Source organism: Apaloderma vittatum, unplaced genomic scaffold (assembly GCF_000703405.1).
Source record: "Apaloderma vittatum isolate BGI_N311 unplaced genomic scaffold, ASM70340v1 scaffold1827, whole genome shotgun sequence".
Classification (NCBI taxonomy): domain Eukaryota; kingdom Metazoa; phylum Chordata; class Aves; order Trogoniformes; family Trogonidae; genus Apaloderma; species Apaloderma vittatum.
Genome location: NW_009727633.1, coordinates 34556 through 62004, shown reverse-complemented (window position 1 = coordinate 62004; position 27449 = coordinate 34556). Strand labels below are relative to the sequence as shown.

Below are 27449 nucleotides of genomic sequence, written 5' to 3'. Positions count from 1 at the left end.
GACTAAGGATATGGGTACTAGATTTCCACACAGCCTAAGAAGGGTATTTCTGGTCTACCCTCGTGAAGTTAACTTTGGCGCCAGCAAGTTGCATCACCTGATGAGTCCTCTTTCGTCAAAACAGAAAAATGACTAGGTAAGACCTCTGCAGCAGACCCCCACTATTGTGTATCCACAATAAAAAGCTGAGACCCTGGGCTCTGCCCACAAGGAGGCAGGAGGCAGCTCTGAGAGCTCAAAGAGGATGAAGGACCTCTCAGCTCAGCCCCAGCCAGCTGCTGCGGGTGTGTTGTCCTGCCTGTCTCCATACACGTACGCTGCCAGAATAACCAGTGGGAGCCAGCAGAGTTACCGGGTCTCTAATGCACCTTGTGGCCCAAATTCAGTAGATTAGAGCGTGGTGCTGACAACACCAAGGTCGCAGGTTCGATCCCCGTTCGGTCCCCTCATGTTGCCTGATCTAGTTGAGAGGCGTCTCTGCCCATGACAGGGAGGTTGGATTAAATGATCCCTAAGGTTCCTTCCAACCTAGGCCATTCTATGATTCTATGATTCTCACCAATAAATGCAAACACAGGTATAAAAGCTCTACTTTTGACTGCACTAAGAAGAAAAAGTCCACACAGCACTGCTCTGCCCCACCCAGCAAATTCAAGTTGATGTTCTCTGATGCCTTTCCTTCGGCACCATGCAGTGCCGGCGAAGGCTCTGCTCAGCCATGCCACTTGAGGAAGGGACGCGCAGAATTATACCCTCCATGACGTCATTTTCATTACTTGAAACTCAAGATTTATTCAGACTTAATCTCTACATATATCCAAGTTAGTTAGCACAAACATATCAATTTGAATTTCCAACTTACACAAAAAGTCACTGTTTGGCAGCTAATTGGATAATATGTGAACGCCACCACGAATCATTCTTTTTTGCAAGCAAAGGCAAATATACTTTTTTTATCCTGCTGTGAGGATATGCAGTAAAGGATGCTGCTTTATGAACAGCGTGTTTCCAGAGATACCATTCGAGCAAATAAAAACAGAAAAATCTATATTCTGACTGTAGGACCAGCTGAAAGGGCATCTGGAGAGGCAAACACAATGTAGTTGTATATCACCAGTAGTTGTCAAGGTAACTACAGGATTATGATTCCACACTAAGAAATCATTTTGTCTATCTTCTAAGATAGCTGTCTTCAGCCAGCTATTTGAGATAATCTTAACTGAAGGAAGAGCTGAAGTAAGATTCTCAGGAGAACTGCTCCCTACATCAGCCTTGTAAGAAATGCACCAGTTCTACACCAAATAAGCACATTTTTTGACATCTCTCTCTTGTTACTTATGTCCTATGGTTTCAAAGCATAAGGCCTTCATGCCATTGGAGATGTGCTTTGCCTTCTGCATTGAGAAACAAAGTCTTGAAGGAAGTCTCATCTGAAGACTTCATTTAGCTTGGAACTAGCAATTAATTTTGCATCGCCTCAAAGCAAAATAAAACAATTCAGATTGATAGAAAGTAGGCTCAGACTCACCACAGGACATTTCCATTTTGTGGCAACTTTTTAATAGAACTTTGTTTTAAACAAAATCTTTGCAATGTTCTCTTTTATAAAAAAAAAGGAATTCCCTTATAGCATGCATTTGCAAATCAACCCAAAACACTAATCAGCAGCAGCTTATTAATCCAAGAAGATTTTAAGGTCTAGATTCTAAAACAAATATCTTTGACAGTACAGTAGGCTGGGACTTAAAAAAAAACAGAGCAAGTTGGGATGAAATGCCTTTGATCAGGATTGACCTGAACACAAAATGGCATATTGAGTTAATGCCTTCTACAAGCAGGGGCACTTTTCCTGCTTTATTTTATAGATATGAATGCAAAAATACTTCTCTCTCTTTCACCAGTAAACACTCCCATCAAAACTGACATATCTCTAAGAAATAGTGTGTCTTCATGAAAAATTGTTCCCATTAGGGCCATGGGATTTTAGCATGGATTGACTTCAAAGTGTAGAAGAAAGCCTGCAAGTTTTTAAGTTAGAAAATTAACTTTCCATAAATCTCCTGTTCAGAAGCCCTCAACTGTTGTGACCAAGTTTTGAACAAGAAAAATTGCATTTTTCTTTATGCTGTTTTTCCTCTACTTTCTTCCCATATATAGATCCTTTTTTTTCCCCCTTGATATGCCATTCAATTCCTAAAGAGAAAAAAGTACACACACCATACCATTTAAATGAGAACCACGTTCCAGGAAGTTTAGTAGCTGTAACTTATTAAAAAAAAAACAACCCACCACAATTGTGTGAGCATAAGTGAGACTGGAGTAAAAGGAAACGTAGAAAGAAGGAAGAGGAAAGAGGAAACACAGAAAGAGGAAACACAGGACAAGAGCAAATCTTGCCCAGAACCATGGAGATCTCTCTCCCACCACGTGCCCGAACATTTTCCTTGCTTGGGAGGTAAAACTGGTAAGGATCATTTTTCAAGTAGGTCAAACTAAATGTTGAAAAGATTATTTGATTTATTTTGTCTCCTCAAGTCACATCAGTTGTGAAGAGCTACTCCTTCCAAGCAGCCTGAAGTCAACAGTAATCTTGGTAAGAAAAGACAGTGGCAGACATAAAGTTAAGGCTAAAAAGGCATAAAACACAACTCACTGTTATCTTGGGCAAATGAATCAGATATTGGTTACAGTTCATATCACCTTGTCCAGAAACATTACCTCAATATAAGAGGAAAAATCCAAATCCAGGCATGATTATTAGACATTTATCTAAGTGTTCTCATGTTAGTTGTTCTGATTAATTAAAAGGTTTATCAGCCTCTTTAGGAGTATTTTTTTTTCTTCTTACAAGCGAGATCTTCTAGCACCAAGTACCAGAAAAGACTATAAAAAAATCTTCTGGCATTACATGTTTCCTGCAAGTGTTTAAAGGCTGAGAAGTGTTTTGAAGTGCACATGAGAACATTAATTTCCATTCAGATTGTGAAAATGTGGCAGTGATGTCATGTGTCATGTAATCTCAAGCACACTTTATTTGAAGCTTAGATTCTTAGATCTTAAAATAAAATATATTAGTCCAGGCCCTGCATATAGAAAAATAACAAGAAAAGCTGCTCCAGCCACAGGCAATATTTCCTGACCTTTTCACATAGGTTTTTGCTTTCAGCATCAGTGTTCCTACATTCCTTCCCCTCTGTTTCCAAACAACAGGTTTTTTTATCTGCACAGATGTGGGGTTTTTTTTACACTACTTAGAAGTCCTTTTCAGATACTCAGTTCCTAAGACTGCATTATGGTCAAATTATTGCTATTCTTACCACCATATCTGTGCCCAAGAGATGACTTACAGGTACTGTATGAACACTGATAAAATTCTCTGAAGATCCTTCAGTCCAGGAATCTGTGTACGTCACAGTACTTGTAGGGACTGGACAAATGAAGCATACAGGGGGTTTTGTGGTTTTGGCTGCCAAAATTTCATAGACTCCCAGAGCTACTGGTTGGCTGAGGCTGGAAGGCAGCTCTGGAGATTGTCCAGCCCCAGCCCCTGCCCAAGCAAGATCACTTGGAACCAGATGCCCAGGACAGCATGCAGATGGCTTCCGAATATCTCCCAAAGTGGAGACTCTACAAACTCTCTGGGCAACCTGTGCCAATATCCAATAGCCCTTATGCCAAAAAAGAGTTTTCCTATTTTCAAACAGGATTTCTTGCGGTTAAGCTTGTGCACATTGCCTCTGGTCCTATCACTGGGCACCACTGGGAAAAGCCTGGCTCATAACTCATTTAAGAGCTGGGACATCTATTCAGAGATTTGATTCTTTGTCATTGAAAAAAAGCCCTCAAAACACAAGTTAAGCATGGACACACTAGTGCTGGTCCTTCAGAGGTGCAGAAGGTCTGCTCTGGCTGTGCTCCCTCTGGAGCCTCGCTGTACTGCTGCAAGGATGGAGATGACAAGGAAAGACCAGGACTGCTCAGACACTCAGACAGACCACAGTCGGTTGACGTGCAGCTCACACCTGGGGCATCATATGCACCGCCCATAAGTGCTTCAAATATAGGCACTGCTTTTCCTATGTTTAATTCAGGCCACAAGTTCTCTCCACGCTCCCGGTAGCTGGTTCTCTGGTGTAAAAGGAAGATGGCATTTCCACAGAAAATACTGCACTTGTTATAAACAAATTAACTTCTAAAGTCCTCCATATAGCCCAAAGAAGCTATGACTATATAAAGTCAATCTTGGAAGAGAGATACGAAAGCATTCCAGAGAGAAAATAAATTGCCTTTTTCTTGGCATTGTCTTTTGTTATTCACTGGCAATTTTCTTGAGAACAGACAAGGTCTGGAAGTAGCTCATGCAGCCTGCTACAACTACTGCTCAAGATGGAAAAAATAATGGCATACTATGGGAGATGTCAAAGCCAGGAGCACCTCTATCTGGCCAGTGCTTGACATCCTGCCTCTACAGGCACATAAAACACATAAAAGCGTATCAAAATCCCATGAAAGGGTGAAACAGGAGCTTTTTCAGGCCTTGCAGAAGCAATTCCATTTTGAAATTCCCTTCCTCTGGATTGCCTTTAGTAGGGCAGCACAATCAGCAAAATCCTAACCTCGAAGCTCTGGTCCCATTAGTCACACAAAGCTTCAGCGATTTACAGTCATTTCAAGACAGCTGAAAGGACTTTGCTGTTCTGCCTACAGCTACACCTGTGCACTTCTTTGTCTCCGAGTTTCAATTAGAAATAATTTAAATATGAGAAAATCATTTTTCCTAGTAGCAGAGCCTGTTAATGAAATACGTTTCACATTTCCAATGGAAATGGGAATTTAGGAAACTAACAGGCAGAGCTTGTGCCTGCATTATGAATACATTTTGTATCTGAAAGACTTTATCTCCATCTCGCTACCCAGATCTGCAGCTCATCTTTAGCTCTGTGAACCATATATGTGTTATATAACGCCTAAATTGCAACCCTGTTAACATGACAACTCAATTTCTAAGATGTCCTAAGAAAGACAAAAACCAGAAGGTTCTCTGTTTTTTTAAATGTCTGTAAAAACTGAGGGGAAAAATCTTGTAATGTGTTACATTGAAAGTCAAAAGGAGAGCAACAGAAATATGAACAAGCAGCTTTAATGAATTTAACCATGATTTTGCATCAACGTATTATGTAAAACAAACAGAAAAGCAGGAGAATTGATTTGCAAAGTATTCACCTACACGATTTTACCAGAGGACTCTGGAGATATCTTTCTGTGGATTAAAATCTTTCCTACTTAATACAGAGCAAAAAGTCACTAACTTTGCTGGGTAAGGGACATAAGTGCTATGAGCACAGAGAAACTGTATTAGCCCCCGCCTTACTTCCTTGGGCTCTAGAAAGGAGTCTTCTGTCCCCTTAGCCGAGGGTACAGAAAGAAAGGAATTCTAAAAGTTTAGGTAAGGTTTTTATACCTGTCACCAAGTGACAAAGCAGAAGAGCTCCACAGCCCCATGCAGGGTCCTGCCAAGTGGCATACTGTCAGATCGAGACTTCTTTACTCCTCACTCATATCACCACGCTGTCTTTCAAGATGTCTTCGTGAGCCTGGTGTTCAGTTATATGTACAACTCTATCAGTACTTGACCTGCCAAAGCTAAATACTGGAGATAATGTACCAGCATGAAAAAAGAAACCACACAGATGGAAACTGCCCTGTTATTGCTGGGCAACTCTTTAAATCAAGCCTATGGGTCTTTCAGCATCAGCTGTGGTAGAGAAAGGATATGCCAATGACAGGATGCGGTAGAAAGAACAAAGTAGCGCTACAGCAGGTCTTGCCGCACACTCGCGATGTTACACTTTTAGACGTCAAAAGTACACCATGAAAAGCAAATCTGACACAAGCAAGCATAAAATCACACATGCTGGTTCACGCTTGCAGAAAATATGTCTCAGCCATAAACATTACCTACTATTTTTGATTGGCTGGATGATCACCTCCATAACAATATCTGTGACATACCATATCAAGTAAAAAGTTCTGAGTGACATTTTCGCACATCTTATCAACGTGTCAGTTTTTGCTGAGCTGGCTTACACAACTCTGGCCCACATGCTGGGAACACCACCACTGACTGGTGGGAAAAAGCAAATCTAAAAGTTCGGGAATTTGAGAACTCTTAGCAGCTGACTTCCTCTAGCCTGCAGGGAAAGCCAACAGCAAACCCTCTCATATAGAGTGGAAAAATGTGGACTCTTTCGTTAAAATTGGTGCCTGACATACAGCAAGCATCAGTGGAGTAACGATCCATGAGTTATTCTGCGATTATGCTTGGTACCTATCAGCTAGATTATCCCTTCCTTTGGCTAGACTCTTCGATCTCAGACCTCTAATAACAAGGAAAACCTCCTTGCTCATTAGCAGGTTATAATGCAAGAGGGAGAGAAAGATCTTGTCATCTCCTTATTCCCTGGCTGAGCCATACGTAGCACAAACATCCCAAGAGAAAGCTCTGGGAAAAAGCCAAGATTGTTGAACGCACGTGAATTGCAGTGGTTTTAAGGTGATATAATTTCTGCTACCACTTGGCCTACACTATCTTGATGTGGGTTGGACTGTAAATGACAGGATTTGGTTGCCACCATGCTAACCTCTGCATTCCTCTGACTCCAAGGGAGAAAGTCTCTTCTTCCTTTCTCACCTGGCTTCAAATGGAAGTCTCATGAATGCTGTGGATTTAGTGCGTAGTTTTCTAATTGTGGTTTTATTTGAATTGCCACAAAAATGTTGGGTGAAATTAAACACAGGCTTCTCCTTTTGAAGAGGTCTGTGCTTAATATGACTTTTACACCCTGTTTTCTCACTAACTTTTATTTTTTTCTCCTTTGAGTCTAGTTGCAACTCCAGCTTCTACACTGCAGTTGTGAGAGCCTTTCCTTGGTACTATGCTAAGTGATATTTATGCATAAACTTCTGCTAATTGCTGATTCCATTGGCATTCATGAACCTATGCTGGAATGATTGAAGCTTTCATTCATGTTTATATATTAGTTTCCAACATTTGTATGCTTGTAATCTTCCAGCTAAAATCAGCTTTCATTTGCAGAGATGCAAACTGAGGGTAACTGAGTCAGGAGATACACTCCATTATGGACAGAGAAACCTTTCTTCTAGCGTCACTGAGAGTTGAGTTTATCGCAGAAAGCTCCCAAGTCCACACTTCAATGTAGTTTGTTCAGGACTGTAACTATGGTTGAATCTACTCTGAAAAGCAGTTTGGATCAACAAAAGTCAATCTTTAGAGCTCATTTTGTGCTGAAGACCTGACACAGGCACTTCTGCAGGTTGCTTGGACTCAGTTCAGATAAGCTCTGAGTCTGCTCCCATGCACTAATGCTCTCTTACTGCTGCAGCTCACCTCCCAGGATAGTTCAGCCCAAAGAGGATCCAGGTCAGGACCTGCGGTGCCGCTCCCGACGCGAACCTGTGCTCAGCAAGTGGGCAACCATCTAGTGCTGCCTGAAAAGCACTCTCCTGATCTTACTAACGAACACGCTAACACAGACACACCCTATGCCTAAATTACAGAGACTCGCACAATTAGAATATCTCTGTGGTAATCCCGAGCTATCAACAATTTTCCCAGCCATGTAATTGCTACTATTAACAACACAAGTTCCCAATTTAACAAATGGAGGCAAGATAAATGCCCACATCATCCTGGCTTCTCGCAGCTTTATGATTCAGAGCGTAGCAATCTGTTGCCCTTGGTCTTTTGGAATTAGTGCCCATGCGATAATTTTAATGTCAATGCAGCACTTCTGGTCTGGTCTGGGTATCTGAGGGCTTTGATTGCTTTATCATGGAGGAGGTTTGGATGATAAAGTGAATTGGGTCTATCATGCCCCAAGGACCTGTACCTTATTCTCTTCCACTCAGCTGCCCATCTCCTTCCTTGTTCTTTACACTTGGCAAGAGGTAACTCGGCACACAGACCCAAAACCAAGGAGGACACCTAAACAGTCTGGAATTTGCAGGGAGAGGAATCAAGAAGGCTTCTGGTGTAACACCATGGGAGAGGACGGGTGGTAGAAAAAGGTGATATGATACATTGTGTAGATTTTCTACATTGCTGCCTTGTAGAAGAATGGCCACAACTGCTTTCCGCTTCAATGCTCTACCATCTTTTGGCATTAGCTCTGATCTGCATGCCTCCAGTATGGGAAATCAGGCTTCTTGCCTCCATGTATTCAGAAATTTTGTCAGTCCTTTCTTCATGTTTTACGATGCTGCTGCAAAAAAGTATCACTTGTGTGCACAGCCTTTAGCCTTTTTATTATTATCCTTTATCTGTTATTGCGCATCATCTGTTTCATAGGAATCACTTATGTGTATGCTCTGTATCTCACTTGTCCCCGTAGTACGTGTAGATTATGTCAAGCAAAACTACTTACCCTTAGATAGCAGACAAAGCCCCGGACAGGCAGTGGGCAAGACATAGAAGGATGATACCACCTTAAAACCACTGTAGTTACATATATTCAACAAGCCTGCCCTTTTCCTAGAGCTATCTCTGGGGATGTTTGTGCTATGTATGCCTCAGCCAGGCAACAAGGAGATGACGAGGTCTCTTGCTCCCTTCCGCTGTCCAACCTACTAACAAGCAAGGAGATTTTCCTTGTTATTAGAGATCCGAGATGTGGCTAGCAAGCTGATGGCAACCACTCACATACTTTGTCCATAGTAAAAGAAGGACAGTCCCAATCCTCGCTCATGCTCGCTGCCCACCAATACAGTTTTGAGTAGTTCTCCATCAAGAGTCCAATACTGCAGACGGGAACAGTTTCTGTAAGCAGATTGGAAACCCCATCCCTGGAAGTTTTTCAGGCCAGGCTGGATGGGGCTATGGGCAACCTGATCTAGTGGGGGATGTCCCTGCCCATGGCAGGGGGGTTGGAACTAGATGATCTTTAAGGTCCCTTCCAACCCTGACAATTCTATGATTCTATGATTTTTCATATGGGCCACAAAAATCAAAAAAAAGAGGGGGAAAGTCAAGATAACTGACAATGTTTTTATGCAGTGACTGAACAGATATTGAACTGTAGCTTTTGAAAAGGCAATACATTCACACAGCCTCGTCTTGGTCACAGGACTGCTGCTCAGACTCACACAAGTCCTTTGTGCAGGTTCGTGCACTTGTAACTGCAAATATCCCTCAATTAGTGAGAAATTCTGAAAAGGCAATACTCTTCCAGTTTGTTTTCAGGCCAAATCTACCAGAGGACATGAGATTACTAAAGCCTCAGTCATTAGAGTTACAGTGAGGAACAACTTGAGTCAACTTTAGATACACTTGCACCTTCCTGTATCTTGACAAAGTTTAAAACTGAAGGTTAGAGCTTATTTCATGCAGAAAAATCAAGAAAGACTCGCATGCTAGAAAAGTCTGTGATCACATAGATACAAGAAAATAAGACAAATCCTGGTTTATTCAGCTTCACACAGGTCACATAATGTTAATTAATTCCAAATGGTTTTGGTCTCCGTATAGAAACTTCCAGCAAAAGATTTAAATGATGTAATAATTACTTTTTTCCTTTCATGATCCTTCTGACTATATGCCTTAATTTATGATGCTTTTAAGTAGCATACATGTATCCTGAGGCTATGATGGGTGCACATTTATTTAAGTCAAAAGATAAATCTTAATGAAAGGGGTTTTTAACACAATAATTAACGTATTTTGATCATCATAACAGTAATTATTAGAGGCACAAAAACAGAATCAGATCTCAGAAGAAGCCATGGAGATCCTAAATAGGGTGGAGTAGCAGCACTGCCCTATTATTTTGCCAAGAAATGATACATCAAAGTGGCAGCAGTGAATCATCATGCACTACTAGGAACTACACCCAGTGAATTCAAGAGATGGAAACAGAGATGCACTAACCTCTATCATAAATTGCAAATTATAATCTCACAGCAGATAGTGTGCAATATGCTTTCTTTCCTAGTTATCAAGCTATGCTCTTCTTATGCCTCCCCCAACACAATCATCCATCAGATTAAAAGAAAAAAACAGAAGAATCACAAAAACACATGAATTTTGGCCTGATATGAAAAGTCCATCTATTTTCAAGAAAACAGGGGTTTTCTGTGAAGCATTATAAACTCTCAGTATGTGTCATATAACCCAACTGGGCAGCCCTGGCTTTTTTAGAAACCTCTTATTCCACAAAAAAGACCCACATTTTAATGGGATTATACACATGATGGGAAGCAAGACCAGAAATGAAAAAAAGCACACCCACTCTTACCTGCTGTCATCCTCCTCTTAGCAGAAATGACTAGTATCCTGATTTTCTGCCCAGTTATTAAATCAGTGTGCCCATACACACATGCAGGCAGACTGTAACTTGCAGGCAGCCCTTTTGCAATAACATACAGCAAAAAAAGTCAAGCAAAACTGAAAACATTTTTTGGAAAATATCCTACTCATTTTTACCCCTGTGTCAGATTTACTTTAAGAATTAGTTTCCTCGAACTAAAAAAAAGTTTAACAGTACAAAAGGGAACATACAAAGAAGATGCCAGCAAAAAGAGAGCAATAAGAAGTTCCTTAACAAAAAGAATACAGCGTGGTACCTTTTCCAGTCAAAGTTTCTTCTTGTATTTTCCTCACTGCTTCTTGGCCATCTCTCTCACTGTTTCCAGCTGTTACAACACAAAAAATGGAAAATTAGTAATGCAATCACCTAAGGACAGTGAACATTACATGGGCATGCCACTGAAGTGCTAACTACAGTACAAAGCCTGTTTTAGGTGAAAAGGCATGATTTGTTCCTGTCAGGCAGCAGAGGTTTTCCAAGAGGGCCACACAAATGCACTGCTGTTCACAAGTTTTGCCTTAGGAAAAGTTTTACTAATGCTAATATAAAAGGTATTTAAACATCAAAAGAAATGCCTTTTGTGCCATTCAGCTTAGGTGGACGGTTAATAATTGTCTGAAAATTGTTTGGTAATCTTTTTTATAATAACTTATATCAAAGGAAAAAACACAAACACAAACAAAATATTGATTGGTAGTACAAATTAAATGTTTTAAATTAAGTTTAACATTCCATTTATCCATCCACAACCATTTTCCATAGCATGACACATCAAAGAACCTATTGTTTATTATCTAAATTGGATATAAATACTGCTATATCTTAGGAACTTCATGAAGTTGCTGCCTTCTTTTCTTGATTTCATAAACTGCTACCTTGGTTTCTATCCAGGATTTATTTTGTGATGCTCTGCAAGTGTCTTATCCTCATATTCACTCGTTAGCTATGCAGCAGTAGTTTCAATTTTTCCACTTTTTTTTTTTAGTAACAGTGAATCAGCTTCCTTGTCAAAGACAAGGAAGGAATCACAGTGTCACAGAGTAAGTTGAAGTTGGAAGGGACCTTGAGAGGCTACCTGGTTCAACCTCCTGCTCAAGTTAGTTGGTATGTGCTCATATTTACTTTAAGATGTTAGAACATGCTTTATAGTGCTATTAAATTGGAATCATTTGATCTTACAGAGAAGATATTAAAAAAGTGGGAGTATGCTTTTTGACAGAGTTCATGTGTCATCCATGGGTTGCACTAACTGAAGGCTAAGAGAATGGAGATTTTTGAGACAACCTGACCACTTTGAGGAGGTAGCCTAATTCATTCTTTTGAGGATGGAAGTTTTGTTGCATTTCTGCAGGTAAAAACCCAATGATTTGAATCACATCTTTGTTTTCATGATATGCAAGAAGTCTCCATACTGACGTAAATGTCACCAAAATAAAGACATTTAACATTCCAGACACAGGAGAGAAAATAATTTTCATATAAAACCTGGTCCTTTTCATATAAAAAATTGGTCTATAACTGTTCTCAATATATCTCAATAGCTATGGAATTATACTGCTCAGACTGAGCAAGAAAGAAAATAGAAGAAAAAAAAAAGAAAAACAAAGCAGACATTTGCAGTATTTTCTTCTTGCTGTTGTTTTTTTTTCCCCTTTGAAACCATCCAGCCTTGTAAAGAACAGAAACATTCAGCTTCATGCTAATTTCCAGATATAGATGCAGCATCAACAAACAAACCCTGCAGTGAAACTGCCATTTCTGGGGAAATCTGTGTACATTGTGTGGCAGAAGTCTGCTCAGCAATGACTGATCACTGTTTATGAGAAAGCCTTTAATTTAACTAGTAACTGCCTGACTCGAGTGGGGAGCTCAAGGATAAATATAAATCCCATTTAGTGAAGCCAACAGATGGTATTTGTTCTGGGCCTTCCGCTCAGAACAAATGGGACGTGAATGGGACCCTCCAGACAACGACATATTGTGTGCAGCCCTGTCGTGATAATAACTCGACGTCTGGCCAACGTCTCAGGCGACTGTGGACCTTATGGATCCTGAAACAGTGCACGCCTGCGCTTGATGCAGATTCCAGAACTTGCACACGCTGGGCATATGAGTTGCTTGTGACTGAGTATAAAGGCAGGAAAGATCCGGGACCAGGTCAGAAGCCTCACCTACAGGGGCATGCACCACATAGGACTCTCCCAGTTACTGAGAGACTCCTGGTACCGGCATTTTATTCTCTTTTATTATATAGTCTACTATTATCTTTTATTATATTGTATATTATTCTCTTTTATTATATTCTATATAATAAACCATGTTTATCTTTACCTTTAATTTGGAGTCCATTTTTACTTCATATCCATCCATTCAGCAAAACGCATGGTTTCGAGGCAAGAGATCAATTTTCCTAATTGTTTCACCTCAAGTGATGTACCAGAGTAAGATTTCAAACCCAATGTGTTATTACACTGGATAGAGTTAGGCTAGAAACAAAAATACTTTGGTGCCAGTTCTGTCTTATTTGATTTCTCTTTCATTCAGCACTCCTCACACAGAGATCAGGCTTATTAAAGCCTCCAGTGTCTTGATTTAACTCGCAGTATGTTCACTTAATTTGTTCTTTTAAAGGAGCTTGTGTACACAACAAATTTTAATTTGCTTTATTTTGCTGTTATATAAATGGTTATTCATTAAAGCTCAGTGCCTTCCAAATGAACTCGTTTTATTCATATTTGCATGTTTTTCACTGTAGACCACTGGGAAAAAAATAATTATTTTGCTAAACAGTCACTTCAGATGTCTGCTTCCAGCCTGATTCAATGGAGAGTTTGAAAACTAGGTTCTGGAATATTGCAAAACTGAAATAGCCTCAGTGAAAGCTGCTACTGCAGTAAGAGGGTTTGGAAATATTTCTTTCAAAAAATTCCTGTAAGAAAATAAAGACACTGAACAAATTACTAAAACCCTTACAAAAATTTCAAAGACACATATAGCTGAAAGATACCATAAGACTGTGAGAGTAATCTACATTTCTGCGTTAGCTTAAGGAGATCAGCATCCCCTTGCTGGGGATTAGTGGGAGAGCAAAGGGACGTGGCACTCTCGTACTGCTTCTCTTCTAGTTCATCCTTCTGGGATCCTCTAAGCAGGAAGAAGAACAACCTTCTTTTAAATGCTTCACTAATTATTCGAAATTCAAAAAGTGCTAAGTCACCGAACTAACATGGTCAGCTTTAGGCTGGGAAAAATGAAAAATTATTTATATCTTTTTGATGAAGATAGGTCACCAAAGGGCATAACCTTCAAGTGTACTGGAGTACAGGACTCTAAGGAGGAGGAGAGTTTACTATTCAAGGGTAAAACTCTTACCACCATCAGCTGGTTTATATCCTCAGTAGCGTATCTGTAGTGATTATTTAAAAAGCTTTGTGATACGCAGGAGAATCCTCTGGCTGTTTTTTGTCAATGATTCACCATAACTTTCTTAAGTTTGACATGCCAAAATTTATCCATTTGAAGTGCTAGAGCATCTGTAGTGCAAGATCTGCCTACTCTGGATTCAAGTGGTTTGGAGAGGATAAGAAAGAGAAGACAGGCCATGTTTTTATGCAGTGAAGGGGCCTAAACAAAAGCTTTGAGAAAAAGAGATCCAATGTCTTCAGAGCTTAGATCATCAAAGTACCCAAAACCATGATAATCTTGCTTTTCATGCTAATTTAAAGTGTCTATTGGGAACTCAAAATAGATACAGTTGCCTCAAGAACTGTTTATGCAAGCTGCTCAGTGCCCTATCTGATGCTTTTCTTCCCCACAGAATAGTGAAAAATTCAGGTGAGACTGATTCAATAACATTGCTGGCTACAATCAATTCTGAAAATAAAACTTACTATATAATAATAAATTCAAGTCTGAATGGATGCACCTGTATAAAATAAAATGTCATTTTAATGGCACAAAAAATTCTAATTCTTAGTAAAATACTGAAACACATCTTCAAAAAAAAAAAGATGGAAAATATATTTAATTAAAACTTGCAGTCAAAAAATTGTCTCCTCTTTGACACTCATTTACAGAAGCACCACAAGTCAAAGCACGATGATCTAAAGCCACCACAGTACACAGAAAAACTCTAATCATCAGCAATAGGCTTTGGATCTTACCCTAAAGGTCAGGTTCTGTCATCTTAATCACTTAAGTAGATAATAACTCTGAAAGTTATTTCAGGGCTTTCAACAGAATTATCACAGGTGATTGCTCAGCCTGAATAAGGATGCCAGATAAACAGCCTGTAGAAACCCAGCACATCTGGGAAAAAAAACTATAACTAGTTATGGGGTCCTGATACTTCTATATGTATTCTTTATACCATATTTCTAACTTCTTTGAATGTGAAAATCTCTTTAAAAGAATAATTCCTGTTCATGCTCATAATTTATGTGCAAAATTGATCTTGATAAAGAAAAAGCAAGATATTTTCCAATTGGTGCTTTGCAAAAATAGGAATTAGCAATGTTGACATTACAAGGGAAACTACTTCAGGCTATTTTAAAGAAATTTAAAATTGTAAACAACAATACAGCCTGAAAAACTTAAGGACGTCTGGAGAAAATAAACCCACAAATTCAAAACGCCTTGGCTTGCCAAAGTTAGCACGGGGAGACTTTCCTGACATTCAGCAAGACAACATAAAACCACAACATGCACAAAAACTTTTTGAGATGAGCACCAAGAATATGCAAACCACTCAGGATATGGTGGTCCAGAGAAAGATCTGACACCCGAAAGCCTGGACCTTGAGAGCCACCCTGTGCACCAAGACACCCCTCAGCCTGCAATGAACCCTGGGAGGGGCAGCAGCAGGGAGTAGCCCAACTACAGGGCAGCTGTGCCTCCCTGCCCTCCCATGTACTCCAGCCTTCACCAGTGCCTGGAGAACTTGCCTGCTCATCCCTGATTTCTTTCTTTGTAATTACATGTCAGCTAAGCCCTGAAATGATCAACAACTTTCCAGGGTTTGCAGCCTTCCCCATGGCCCTCCTCACTCATGCCCGATCACTTCAAGCAACCAGAGTTTATAAGTGTTGCCCACGAACTCTAATGCATATGTGCATGACCAGGAGAAGCTTGGTGGTATTGTAATAAGTTCTGTAAAAATGTATACCGTCTGATTAAGGAGTTGCTGAGGGTGATGGTTAGGTGTCTTTGTGCAAAAGAATATAAAAAAGATTCCAACTGGAAATTTGAATTAAGGTGCCTCCTCAGCATAGCATAATCCTCATTATGAGTGAGGAACTGACTTCATTGGAGCGCCAGCCTGAAGACAGGGCTTGCAAGGGCTCAAGAGAAAAACAAAGTCCTATCAGCTGCTGTTATAAAGATGATGATTTTGTGAGTGTGCAGGGCACTACACAACAAATAGCATATGCCTAAGAGAGAGGAATGATTGCCCCCCAAAAGCTCTGAGGATGAGAAATTTGAACCTGTGCAATATAAATATTTTTAAAGGAATCTCTAACATCTTCAATAAAATAAAATATCTTGTTTAGAACAAAACGAATACAGATCTCAAGTCTCACCCATGAAACTTCCAAGTTATGAATTTGTTATTCAGGTCTAAGTATGTGACCTTGTATTAAAAAAAAATCCAACATTGAGAAAGTTATACAAAACTTCCTTATATTTGAGACACTACACATCTTTTGTCATCCAGTTCATCACACAGCAGTCACAATTAAATACATGCCTTTTTGACAGGAACAGCAAAAACATTGTTGTAAGTGTTCCTTTGAGAAAAGAAGCAGGAGGATGCCAGTTTGAAAAGAGAAATTGTCATTCTTGCCGTAGGTTTCAGCAACCCAGCTGTTCCAATGAGAGACTAAGAATGACCTTGTTTATCAAACAAAAGACACACCTAAGCAAATGCCCTGTCTCCAACAATAACCTGTAGCGAGTTCTTAAGGAAAAGGTATAAGTGACAGCATTAAGTCTGGGAATGATATTTTCCAATACGCTCTCCTAGCAGCAAGAAGTTTCAGAGACTTCCTGAATCAAAAGTCACACCTAGCCTCGCAATGAACCTGTCCTCCACTACATCATCTAATTGCACTTTCAATTCATTTAAGAGCTTAGCCACCAAAAAGTTCTGGGACAACAGGCTCTATGATTTAATGACACACTTAATTACATTTGCAAAGTTGTGTTTCAGGAGCTTGTTTTAGGTTTGCTTTTGTTTGTGTTTCATTTATTTTTTATTTTGTTGGATGTTCTCTATGTACAATAAAACAGGGAATAACCACTTCTTATTCACTTTCTTTATACCATTCAGCATTTGCATTTACTGACACCCTGTATTTATCCATCCAGTCACACAATATTGAGAAATTATTTCCCATCCTTCATAGTTAAGATTTCACAAGGCACCTCTGGAGACCATCCAGTCCCACTCGCTGTTAAAGCTGGCTGCCCAGGACCATGTCCTGTGAGGTTTTCACTGTCTCCAAGGACAGAGACTCCACAACCTCTCTGGATAGCCCATGCCAGTGTCTGGCCACCCTCAACACAAAAAAAAAAAGTGTTTTCTAAATGAAAATACCTGTGTTTTGGTTTCTGCCCGTTGCCTCTTGTCCAGTCATGGCCGCCACTGAACAGAACCTGGCTCCATCTTCTTTGTTGCCCCCATCAGGTATTTATACACATGGAAAAGGCCCCCCTCTGCCTTCTCCTCTCCAGGCTGAACAGTCCCAGCTCTCTCAGACTCTCCTTTTGTGTCTGAAGCTCAGCTTCCTTAATTATCAATAGTCAAATTAATTTGACTACAGTAAACACATCTGCACAAAATGCATCATCTCACTGTTCACGCTTTTTTCCATATCTGTCTTTTATAAATGTAGTGAACATATGCCTATGGGATTAGGAGTCCCTCTGCTCCATACCAAAGCTGAGAAATAATTCCTAAATATTGATTTCTGTCTCCTAATCAGTTACTAATTTACATGAGATCATTCTCTAATCTCAATACAAGGTGGCCACTTTAAAATCTTCTGACAACAGCCTTGCCAAAAGATTTTGAAAAACAAAATTAAATTAATTCACAGATGTTAAATCCTTCAAAGTATTTAACAAATGCTTAATGAATAAATTATATGTCTAGAAAAACTGCATTAACTCTTCCAAAATTTATCATCATGTATTTAACTCTGTATTTTTTATAATGCCTGACATTTTTCTCAACATAAAATCACACTCAGTGGACTATGCACAATGCCCTTTCTAAAACCATCCAACACTTATATTTGCCACTTTACACTTCTCCTATACTAAATATGATTTACGGTCCTGTGCAGGAGATAGCAGTCCGGAAATACTTTCATGAAATATTTTTGTGCTATTGAAGGATTTTGTTTTTAATCACAGTGGTTTGTTTTAGACTGTTTTAATTTCTTTTCTGATAGGTGGTACTGTATTATACCGAGTTTGTAATAATCTCCATAACATTCATAAGCACTGTATCTTTTTAACTGCTCGTTTTATATACTTCTCTTAGAAGATACAGTGAACAGTGGTTGCCTGTACAGAACACATTTCCAGCCTGAAGACTACAAGCCCACTTGGTTGTTCCTCCTAAGGATGTTCCTCCATACTCCTGAGAAGCTTGGTTTCCTTCTTTAAATTTTTTCCTTCCATCCTTTAAATTTTTAGGCCATTCATTTTGAAATATGCAGAGAAGAACTCAACACAGTATTTAAGGTGCTGGCACACAAAGGATTCATACAGTTGAACCAACTCATGTTGTCTGTTTTGTTTGTTCACTTTCTAACAATTCCTAATATTTGCTTTGGATTTTGCAAATTGAGCACCAAGTTTTCAGAGAATGATCTATATTGACCCCAAGATCTTCCTCCAAAGTGATTGTGGCCAACATAGGACCCACCTTTTCTTTTTCTGGAGTTAGGATTTTTCCCCGTGTCTGTCACTCCATATTGATCTACACTGAATTGCACGTGCCTTCGAACACTCAGCTTCTTATGGTCTTCCTGCAATTCTTCACACATGTCCCTGGTCCGTATTACTCTAAGTAATTTAATACAAACTGAAAGGCTTGTCACTTCACTATTTGCTCCTCCTCTAAAATTATACATTGAAAGTATACGTTGGAAACACATATCCCTGTTGAACTCCAGTAGTTCAACTCCAGCTGAACCCTCTCTACTAAGAAAATAAATATTTCTGTCTGTCACAACATGCAATGTTATTGCACAAATGTGATGGCATTTGTACCTATCCTTTGGGCTGTGCATTGTCCTTAACAGCCTTAGAAAATTTGCTTTAAGATTTCTAGAAATTCAGACAAATCATATCAAGTGTCAGGAGGATGGAGCCAGGCTCTTCTTAGTGATGTCAAATGACAGGACAAGGGGCAATGAGTTCAAGCTGGAGCATAGGAGGTTCCACAAAAGCATCAGAAAGAACTTTTTCACTGTGAGGGTGACAGAGCCCTGGCACAGGCTGCCCAGGGAGGTTGTGGAGTCTCCTTCTCTGGAGACATTCAAAACCCGCCTGGACACGTTCCTGTGTGACCTACTGTAGGTGATCCTGCTCTGGCAGGGGGGCTGGACTAGAGGATCTTGTGAGGTCCCTTCCAAACCCCGGACATTCTATGATTCTGTGATTCTGTGAGCTCAAATCTTCTCATCATTTACTATGCAATATATCTGCACAGGTGATTGAGTTACATACCTACTTGAGATCACTGCCCAAGAGAATTTTTGTCCTTTGAGTGCCTTTTCGGATATTTGTCACTATTTTAATAATAGATTCAAATGTCCCAAGGAATGCTGTAATGAGTAATAATAAATAACTAGTCTTAAGCCACTGTCAATTATAAAAGAAGCCCATAAATTTTACAGGTGGAATGTTCAAAATGAATAAAAATAAACTAATACTTGGGGTTTTTTAAAGAAAAAAAGTCCTTTTAAAGCAAGGACAGTGACAGTCTGCAAACAGAAATTCAGGATTGAAGTGTTTGGTAAAATTGTTACAGATTTGGAAGGCTACATGTGGCTGTGCATGGCTCTGTGCACATGCATAGTGTATAAATAACACGCAACACACTAAGTAGAATTTTTCATAACCCTGATTACAGTGTACTGATATGTTAAAAAGGGAACACAATGACAATTATAAGGCCATCTGCATGCATTTTCTTAATGTTCATACCAGAAAAAAGGGAAACCATCACCCACTTTTAAAAGGCTGGTAATATTTTGACACTTTCCGACTACCTCTACAACTCATTCTGGCCTAAGAAAACCTGGCTAAAATTAGGAAGATAGATACTTTTCTAGAAAAAAAGATGTCATCTATGTATAGTGAGAAAAGACTATTAAAGTATTCCATATAAATTTTCAGTAATTGAAATTAAATCAAACCATTTTGAAAATGAACAATTGCACCATCTTGATAAGGTTTAATATCCTTCTAAAGGCACTTTGTAGTATTTTCCACTATAAGAACTGTCTGATTTGTAATGCAGAGACTGTAGCTTGAAAATTGGAAACTAATGTGAATGAGATGACAGAAATATGTCTTGCTTGTTCTCCTGTAGGGCTTAAGGAGGTCATACAGAAGTGATGAGTCTAGTGCTGGAACTACATTTATTTGTGCCAAAACTACATGGCTCAAAAAAGTCACTTGAACGTATATCTTAGAAAATTGTGATACTGATACACTCAGACACTAAAGATTGATTACCCTGACCTGAACCTGGTGTTTTATACCAGGCAGCATATATGTAACATTGTCAGGCTGAAATCTTTTGACTTTCATTCACCATTATCAGACAGGATTATCAAAGCTTCTGTGTTAGATATTATCACACATTTTTTCCAGCCTTCTTTTATTATGCACTGAAAAAAAAGAAAAAGAAAAGGAAAAATCAAACTGAAACTCTCTTTTTAACGTCAACAGTTTCAATACACACTTACAGAATCCTCTTAACTTTAAACCCCACAGATGAATGACAAAAGGAATATGAAGACGTTACACTTCCAGTTGGTCTAAATCCAGATTCAGAAACCTGTGGTCAACACTGTAAAGCAGGGCTGAATCTACTGCGTTTTATGACTGGGAGGGGTCATAAAAATGACTAGGATATCTTGATTTTCATTGTCCTTATTGTTAATAGCGTATTTATTTGTAAGTGCACACACAAAACATCATCTTCAATATCAGTTACTGGTCAGCAGGCACCAAAACTGGTGTATCATTTACCTTCTCTCTCCAAAAATAAAATTGCAAGCTTATTTATCACGTAGTAAATTGCATAGGAGGGAGCAGGAGCTCCTTGACTCTGAAGGCTCACCACTGGCAGTCCAGGGGTCTGCTGTCTGCCAGATCTTCCTGAAGTAAAAGTCTCACCGACTGTGAGTAACGCTATTGGAGCCTGGCAAAAAATCTCAGTGAAAAAAATCTCAGTAATATCTATAAATCTTCCATAGAAAATTACTTTCATCATTTCATCATTCATGTCAACCTTTTTCCCAGGCAGAGGCTGAGGCAGAGTGAGAAGTATCCACAGAGGAGGGCCATCAAAGAAGTCTTGTGCACCAGTGCTGGGACTGGAAAAGAAGCTGTAAAAGCACCATGCAACCACTTGCTGGAAATGCTCCAAGTTGAGACTCTGCCTTCTCACACAGTGCCTGTTCATGTTCCTCGAGGTAACATGCTTTCTACTTGTTTTCCTCATTCCACTAGTAGGCTGGATTTAAAAGTAAGTTACTTCAAACATCTACTCCTCTAAAATGTCAGATGGAGTCAAAATCACATCCATCACAAATGGGGAATCATCTTCACATCAGACATTCAGGTTTGATTCATTTGCCCGCTGCAGGGATATCATTCTTTATTGCTAAATCCCCGTAATGGGAAAGAAGCATGCAATGAATGGGCAAGATTGACCGTGAGCTACACATGGGTCTCCCTTGCAAGCCCAAATTTACCTAACACCCACACTTTTTTCAAGTAAGTTCACACTTATATACAAAAATAGGGTGAAAACATTTCTAAAGTAGAAAGCTCGAGCTCAGTTGCTGTCTTATTTGAGGCTTAAGTTCTTGTTTGTGTAGCCTACAGCTGAATGTGCTAGCACATGCCAATGTGCCAGCAGGTATTTTAAGAATACTCTGGACACTTGAGGCCAACAGTGAGCAACAAGGATGGAAGGTCACTGCATTTAATGTACTTTTGAGACTGTTTCAAACTTGTAGCTGGAACAAAGCCTGAAACTATCCATGTTACTCATAGGGCTTCTTTACTCTGAAGAGTTTCCCAGGCAAAGAAGATGCCTGTGACTCACCAGGCTCAGTGTTTAGGTCACAATTTGCCTGAAAGAACTGAATCAATGTTACTCATCAAATGCTTCCTATAATTAATTTCATTAATTTCCACTTGTAGAGATTCGTAATGCAAGTATTAAAGTTGGTACAACTGATGAGTGAATGGAAGTGTCTGTGTCTGCAAGCACCAGAAGAAAGAGCAGAGCAAAGAGTTAAAAGAATGCCCCTTACTGAAAAAAAAAAGAACGTGTTTCCAGGGCACTGTTCATCTGTTGTGTCAAGGCCACAGCACAGAGGACTTGCCAGAAGACAACCACAGAGGTCGTCTTCTGGCAAGTTAACCAGGAGGGTAACATCAAGGTTGCAGCATATCACCTACACCATTACTTTTCCCATTAGCCCACCCAGAAAACAGGCTATAGGCATAGGCTATATACTCCAGACAAGAAAAAATATCCTAAGAGCTGATGACTCCTAAAGCGTATAAAAGATCTGTCCATAAACTAGCCTGCCATTTCCAATTCAGAAGAACCACTGAGACAGGATAAGGACCGGGTAGCTGGCGTACCCTCTCCCATGCTGCACACAAGTGATGCTTGCCAGACCACTGGAGCATATGCACCTTGGTGCTCGTTGTGAGTATGGGTGTGAGTGCAAGCGAATGAGATCTGTGAGGGGGTGATTGCAAGTTGAAAAAAAATCAGCTTATTTAGAGATTCTGAAATTAAATACTGCTTTTCCCAAATACCTCACACTGGATTTTATTATGCGAAATACTCTAAACATTAAATGGTATAAAATAAGTCCTCAAAAATCTAGCAATGTTTGATGTTCCCACGACCCTATGCATAGAGAAGAAAACTGGCCTATTTGTTTTTCCACTGAGTTCATTTTTGCAGTCCACCTTAAAAGGAAAAGTGAATTCTTTAGTGAAATATTAATGCTGACTTCATTAGCTAAATCTAACATCTAGCTACACATAGCAGCATCTGCTCGTATTTTGCAGATGCTTGGTTTTGACATATCTATTAAAGCATGTATGAGTAAGTTGCATTCCACATTACACCTGTATGATTTCAGGGCACCTCCATCAGTGTTACTGAATGCACTGGACTAAAAATATATGGCTACTATGCTCGTTTATTGTTTGGTGTGGGTTTTTTTAAAGATGTGTATACAAAACCTTAGGGAAAGGACATTCTGTATAAAAGCTAAACAAAATGCTATCACCAGTTTGCCAGTGTATTATGAAATACCAACCTTCGGTGACCTCATGGTGTAAAAATTACAGTATTTTAGGTAAAAACCTAATTAAAGAAAGATGAAGGGAGCAAAATTCAGTATTTTAAACATGAGTATTCATGATGTTACATACAGATTTAGTAGATACAACAGTCCATATACGTATGAGGTGGGAACTGAGCAACGATTGATCATTGCTTATGAAAAAGCATTTAATCAAGTATTTAACTAGGAACTGCCTGACTTGAGTGAGGAGCTCAAGCACAAATATAAATCCCATTTAGTGAATCCAACAGGTGGTATTTGTTCTGGGCCTTCCGCTCAGAACAAACAGGACGTGAATGGGACCCTCCAGACAATGACATATTGAGTGCAGCCCTGTCGTGATAATAACTCAACTGTGCTCGGATGTCTGGCCAATGTCTCAGGGGACTGTGGACCTTAACGGATCATGAAACAGTGCACGCCTGCGCTTGGTGCAAATTCCAGAACTTGCATACACTGGGCATGTGAGTTGCTTGTGACTGAGTATAAAGGCGGGAAAGCTCCGAGACCAGGTCAGAAGCCTCACCTACGGGGGGATGCACCACATAGGACTCTCCCAGTTACTGAGAGACTCCTGGCACCAGCTGTTGATGTTACTGAGGTGGTAATTTGTGATCTATCCTTTTCTTAATCACTGTTATGCTTTGCAGTAATGAACCAATGGATGCATCACTTGCTGGTATTGTTTCCTTTTATTATATTGTCTACTATTCTCTTATTTTGTATACAATAAACTACATTTATTTTTACATTTAATTTGGAGTCCGTTTTTAGTTGGTATCCAGCTATGCATCAAAACAATAGAGCATAAAAAGCTATTAAAATAGGAAAAAAGTCTCACTAGTATTGTCTGTAATAGAGAGAAGACATTGTGCACTCAGGACATTATTGGAGTTCCTACAGGAATTCACTTATCCTAACATCAGATGTGGCAGTCTAACATACTACCTTACAAACTCTTTATTATCAATGGAGAGAAACAGGCATCTCCAGAAGGTGATGGCCCATATCAGACTGACATAAATCAACTTCTCAGGGTATTTGTTTCCTTGCCTTGCTTGTGTTCCAGAGTCAGGGCTGGGCCAGGCACTAAATGCTGACAGATACTCTCTAACCTCTCTCTCCTCGATGGCGAAGGGAAACGGAATAAGGCAAAGAGACTTGTGGATTTGAAAACTAAACGGCTTTAATAAAACAATAATAGTACTAGTTCCTGTTCAGTCCCCATGTGTTGCCTGATCTAGTCGAGAGGTGGCGTCCCTGGTGACAGGGAGGCTGGATTAAAATGATCTCTGAGGTCCCTTCCAGCCTAGGCCATTCTGTGATTCTATGATTCTAATCAGGAAATAATGAAAATAATGGAACCACACAAAAAGTAAATTGAAATATATACAAATATATACAAACCCAATATCAAAACTGACTCTGTCTGCTGACAGCAATCCCCACTGATGCTGCAGAGCAGGCGGCACCGGGGAAGTCCCAGGTTCGGTGGCAGAGGGGAACTGGACACAGGAGCTGGATTCGGGAACTCAAGAGTCCTCCTCGGATGCCACACACTGAACAAGAGGGTTTATTCCGCATGATCCCTCTGCTTTATACTGAATGTGATATATATGGAATGGAATACTCTGTTGGTCAGGTTTGGGTCACCTGTCCTGTCCATTCCTCCCTAGCGGTGAGAACTTTTTACCTCCTTGAAACCCTTTCATTTCTCAGCAGCCCCAGTGATAAGCCCCACATAAGATTTAGCAGTGACCTTGGTCACTATGGGAGCAAGTATACGCAAGAGCCTTTCAGCATACCAATCCTGGTAGTAACTATAAACATTGGAAGTTACCACTCCTAGTAGCAGACATGGTCTGCAAAAACACGCTGTTAACTTCAGTAAAGTGCATTCTCTTAGAAGAGAGTGAGCTGCAAAGTCTGTTCTGTTTAGCTCAAACTAGGACATCTACAAAGGCTGCCCACAGTGACAAAATGAGAACTAAATGTGCAACTTGTACTTGGATCAAGTTAGAATGTCTTCTTTTGCCCTTATAACAGAGGTTATCCCCCACTACACACTGGAACGTTCCTCCAAGGCTTTCATTAGTTTTCCTGTTAATGAACATCTGCACCTAACACTGAAGCATAGTCCACCTTGAGTAACAAGATAATAAAATAATGTTGTAATACCCATATTTTTAATCCTTTTCCACGACCTTTTGGTTTATTTCTTATATAAGGTAGTACGACTCTTCCAAGTTCTGCAGAACAAAACATCCCATCCCCTTTTCAAGATCTTGCAAAGCAGAACTTAAATCAAATCTTTATTTGTGCCAAATGCTAGCAAGAGCCTCTCTTACCTTCCCCTGTCGTATCTTTACTCATGCTGGACAGAAAACATGCTTTAAAAGAAAAAAAATTACTTTCTGAAAAAAAATACATTAATTAAGAAAATAATGACTTTACCTATTATAACGTGCATGCCAAGTCTTGCCAAATGCTTCACCGTTTGGTAACCGATTCCTTTAGCACCTCCAGTCACTATAGCAACCTTTCCATTAGGGAAAACTATATAAAGAAAAAGAAATAACACAAGGTCAGTTTACAATAGTAACATGATTAAGAAGTTAAGGTGTATTTTAAAGAGGCATACACTTAACAGATCACTCGAGCCAGGCCACCAAGCAATCTCAGAAGAAAACTCTGTACGGAAATTAAAACTACTGAGCATTTGCTGTTATTTACTGCAGTATAATTCTCCAATATTAACAGTTCATGAAAGACTGAGTTTGGCAACACAAAAGACAAACACCCAGTTCAGAAAGTTCCTCATTTCTACTTGTACGCATTTTCTCATCCTCTCTTTAAAATTTTCCCTTGAACTTTGTTACAGAGCAGGGAGACAGTTGTTACAAGTCAGCTCAGGCATGGTTTACTGCATGTGCAGAGGTACAAAAAAATCCAATCAGCAGCATGATATCCTGAAAACTTCTCCAGTGACAAAGGACAAGCTTCTACCAGCAGCACAGGGGAAAGAGCAAACAGCTCAGCCAAAGCCAACGCATGTAAAGGGCAGGATCTGGCTGATCAAATCGACCTGCACAACTGAGCACTCTCTCTGTTGGAAATCACAGAGTCCTGGCCCACAGAGTAAGGAGGGGGCATTTTTTCTTATGAAAATCCCCACCTGCTTTCTCCATGCACCCCACATCCTCTCCCACAGAGGCCAGCGTCCCTGCAGCCACCCCCACGCCGCCTCCGCCCCAATGCCACCTCTGCCCCAGCAAGCACTCCTTAACCCGGGCAACTCGTAGCCCACCTTGGGCATATTCCCCAAACCTCGTCACTAGGGGATGCTTAGACCCGTGACAGACGTTTCTTGTGTCTTCAGCCAGCCCTTTGACCACTGAGTAAGCCAAAAAGTAGGTGGGATGGCCCGGGCAGGGCGGCCGCCATCCTGAATGCGAGCTCTCCTGGAAGCTGCGGGTTGCCCAACGCATCCCTCCAAGGTGGAGGGAGCCGTTGTCGCACCAAAGAAGAGCAAAGGCATTGAATTTTAACTGCTTGGGGCAGGCGTGAATTAGGTCAAGTATCAAATAAGATATTTTTATCAGGTGGCAAATCTTTCCTGTGAAGCACTGCGTGGTCTTCAGGTGACCGAGGTGATTTTCTGTTTGCTTTTTAGAAGAAGCTCCTAGGTATTTGTGCAGGGAAAACTGTGCTGAAGAGTTCATTTTGCCACCACGCAGTGTCCGTAGGCAATGTTATAGATAACAAACGTTAAAAAGATGCCAACTTTCATCTATCAAAGTACCTTCTATTTTGATTTCTAGGTTTTTAGGGGATTGCTTTGTTGTACAATACAAGCTCGTATTTTACATGGTTATAAAACACAGAACTAGTGCCGATACAAGCTTCCCTCTTCAGAGCAACTTCAAAAAGGACCCAGATTCCACCTTTTCTGAAGTACATTGTTCTTTCCAGCACGATTCAACATGAATTTCTGTTCTCTTCAGGTAATGGCATGACTCCTCCCACCCATCTATAGTGAGAATTGCTTGCAAGTATTTGGAAGATAAATCCTATTACAGTGATATCCATGCATGTAGGTCTCCTAATATATCTATAATTCAAGCTAAATAAAACTTTGCCAGGAGCATTCCTAAAAGGCTTCAGTTTAGTTATAAGCAGTCCTGCAATCTCTACCAAAAATATTCTCATAATAAACTCCAAGTAAAATGCTCACATTTTTTTCAGTAGTTAAGCCTAGAAATTAAAGCTAGACCTGACATGAAATACTTCGGTAAATTATTCAGGCTGGGTAGTAATTTTTAATTGCATACTACTTTACCAGCCTTGGCCTTTTGAGATTATCTTTTCCTTTTCTGTTCTCTTTCAGTGAAACAGAAAAAAAAAATTAAAAAATACATTTTTGCAGGTTTTCAAAATGCAGACA

The 27449-nt window shown here is 39.9% G+C and overlaps 1 protein-coding gene across 1 annotated transcript in view; it reads right to left on the bottom strand.

Moving 5' to 3' along the window:
• DHRSX (dehydrogenase/reductase (SDR family) X-linked) overlaps window positions 1-26727 on the bottom strand; it is a gene marked incomplete at its 3' end in the record, with an annotated part of 109636 nt that extends 82909 nt beyond the window's left edge. Inside the window, exons 1-3 of the mRNA XM_009873726.1 lie at window positions 26181-26727; window positions 25460-25561; window positions 10639-10707 (exon numbers count right to left, since the gene is read on the bottom strand). Coding sequence (XP_009872028.1) covers window positions 10639-10707; window positions 25460-25561; window positions 26181-26727 — 718 coding nt within the window. The remainder of the gene's footprint in view (window positions 1-10638; window positions 10708-25459; window positions 25562-26180) is intronic.
• Window positions 26728-27449: the final 722 nt, after the last annotated feature.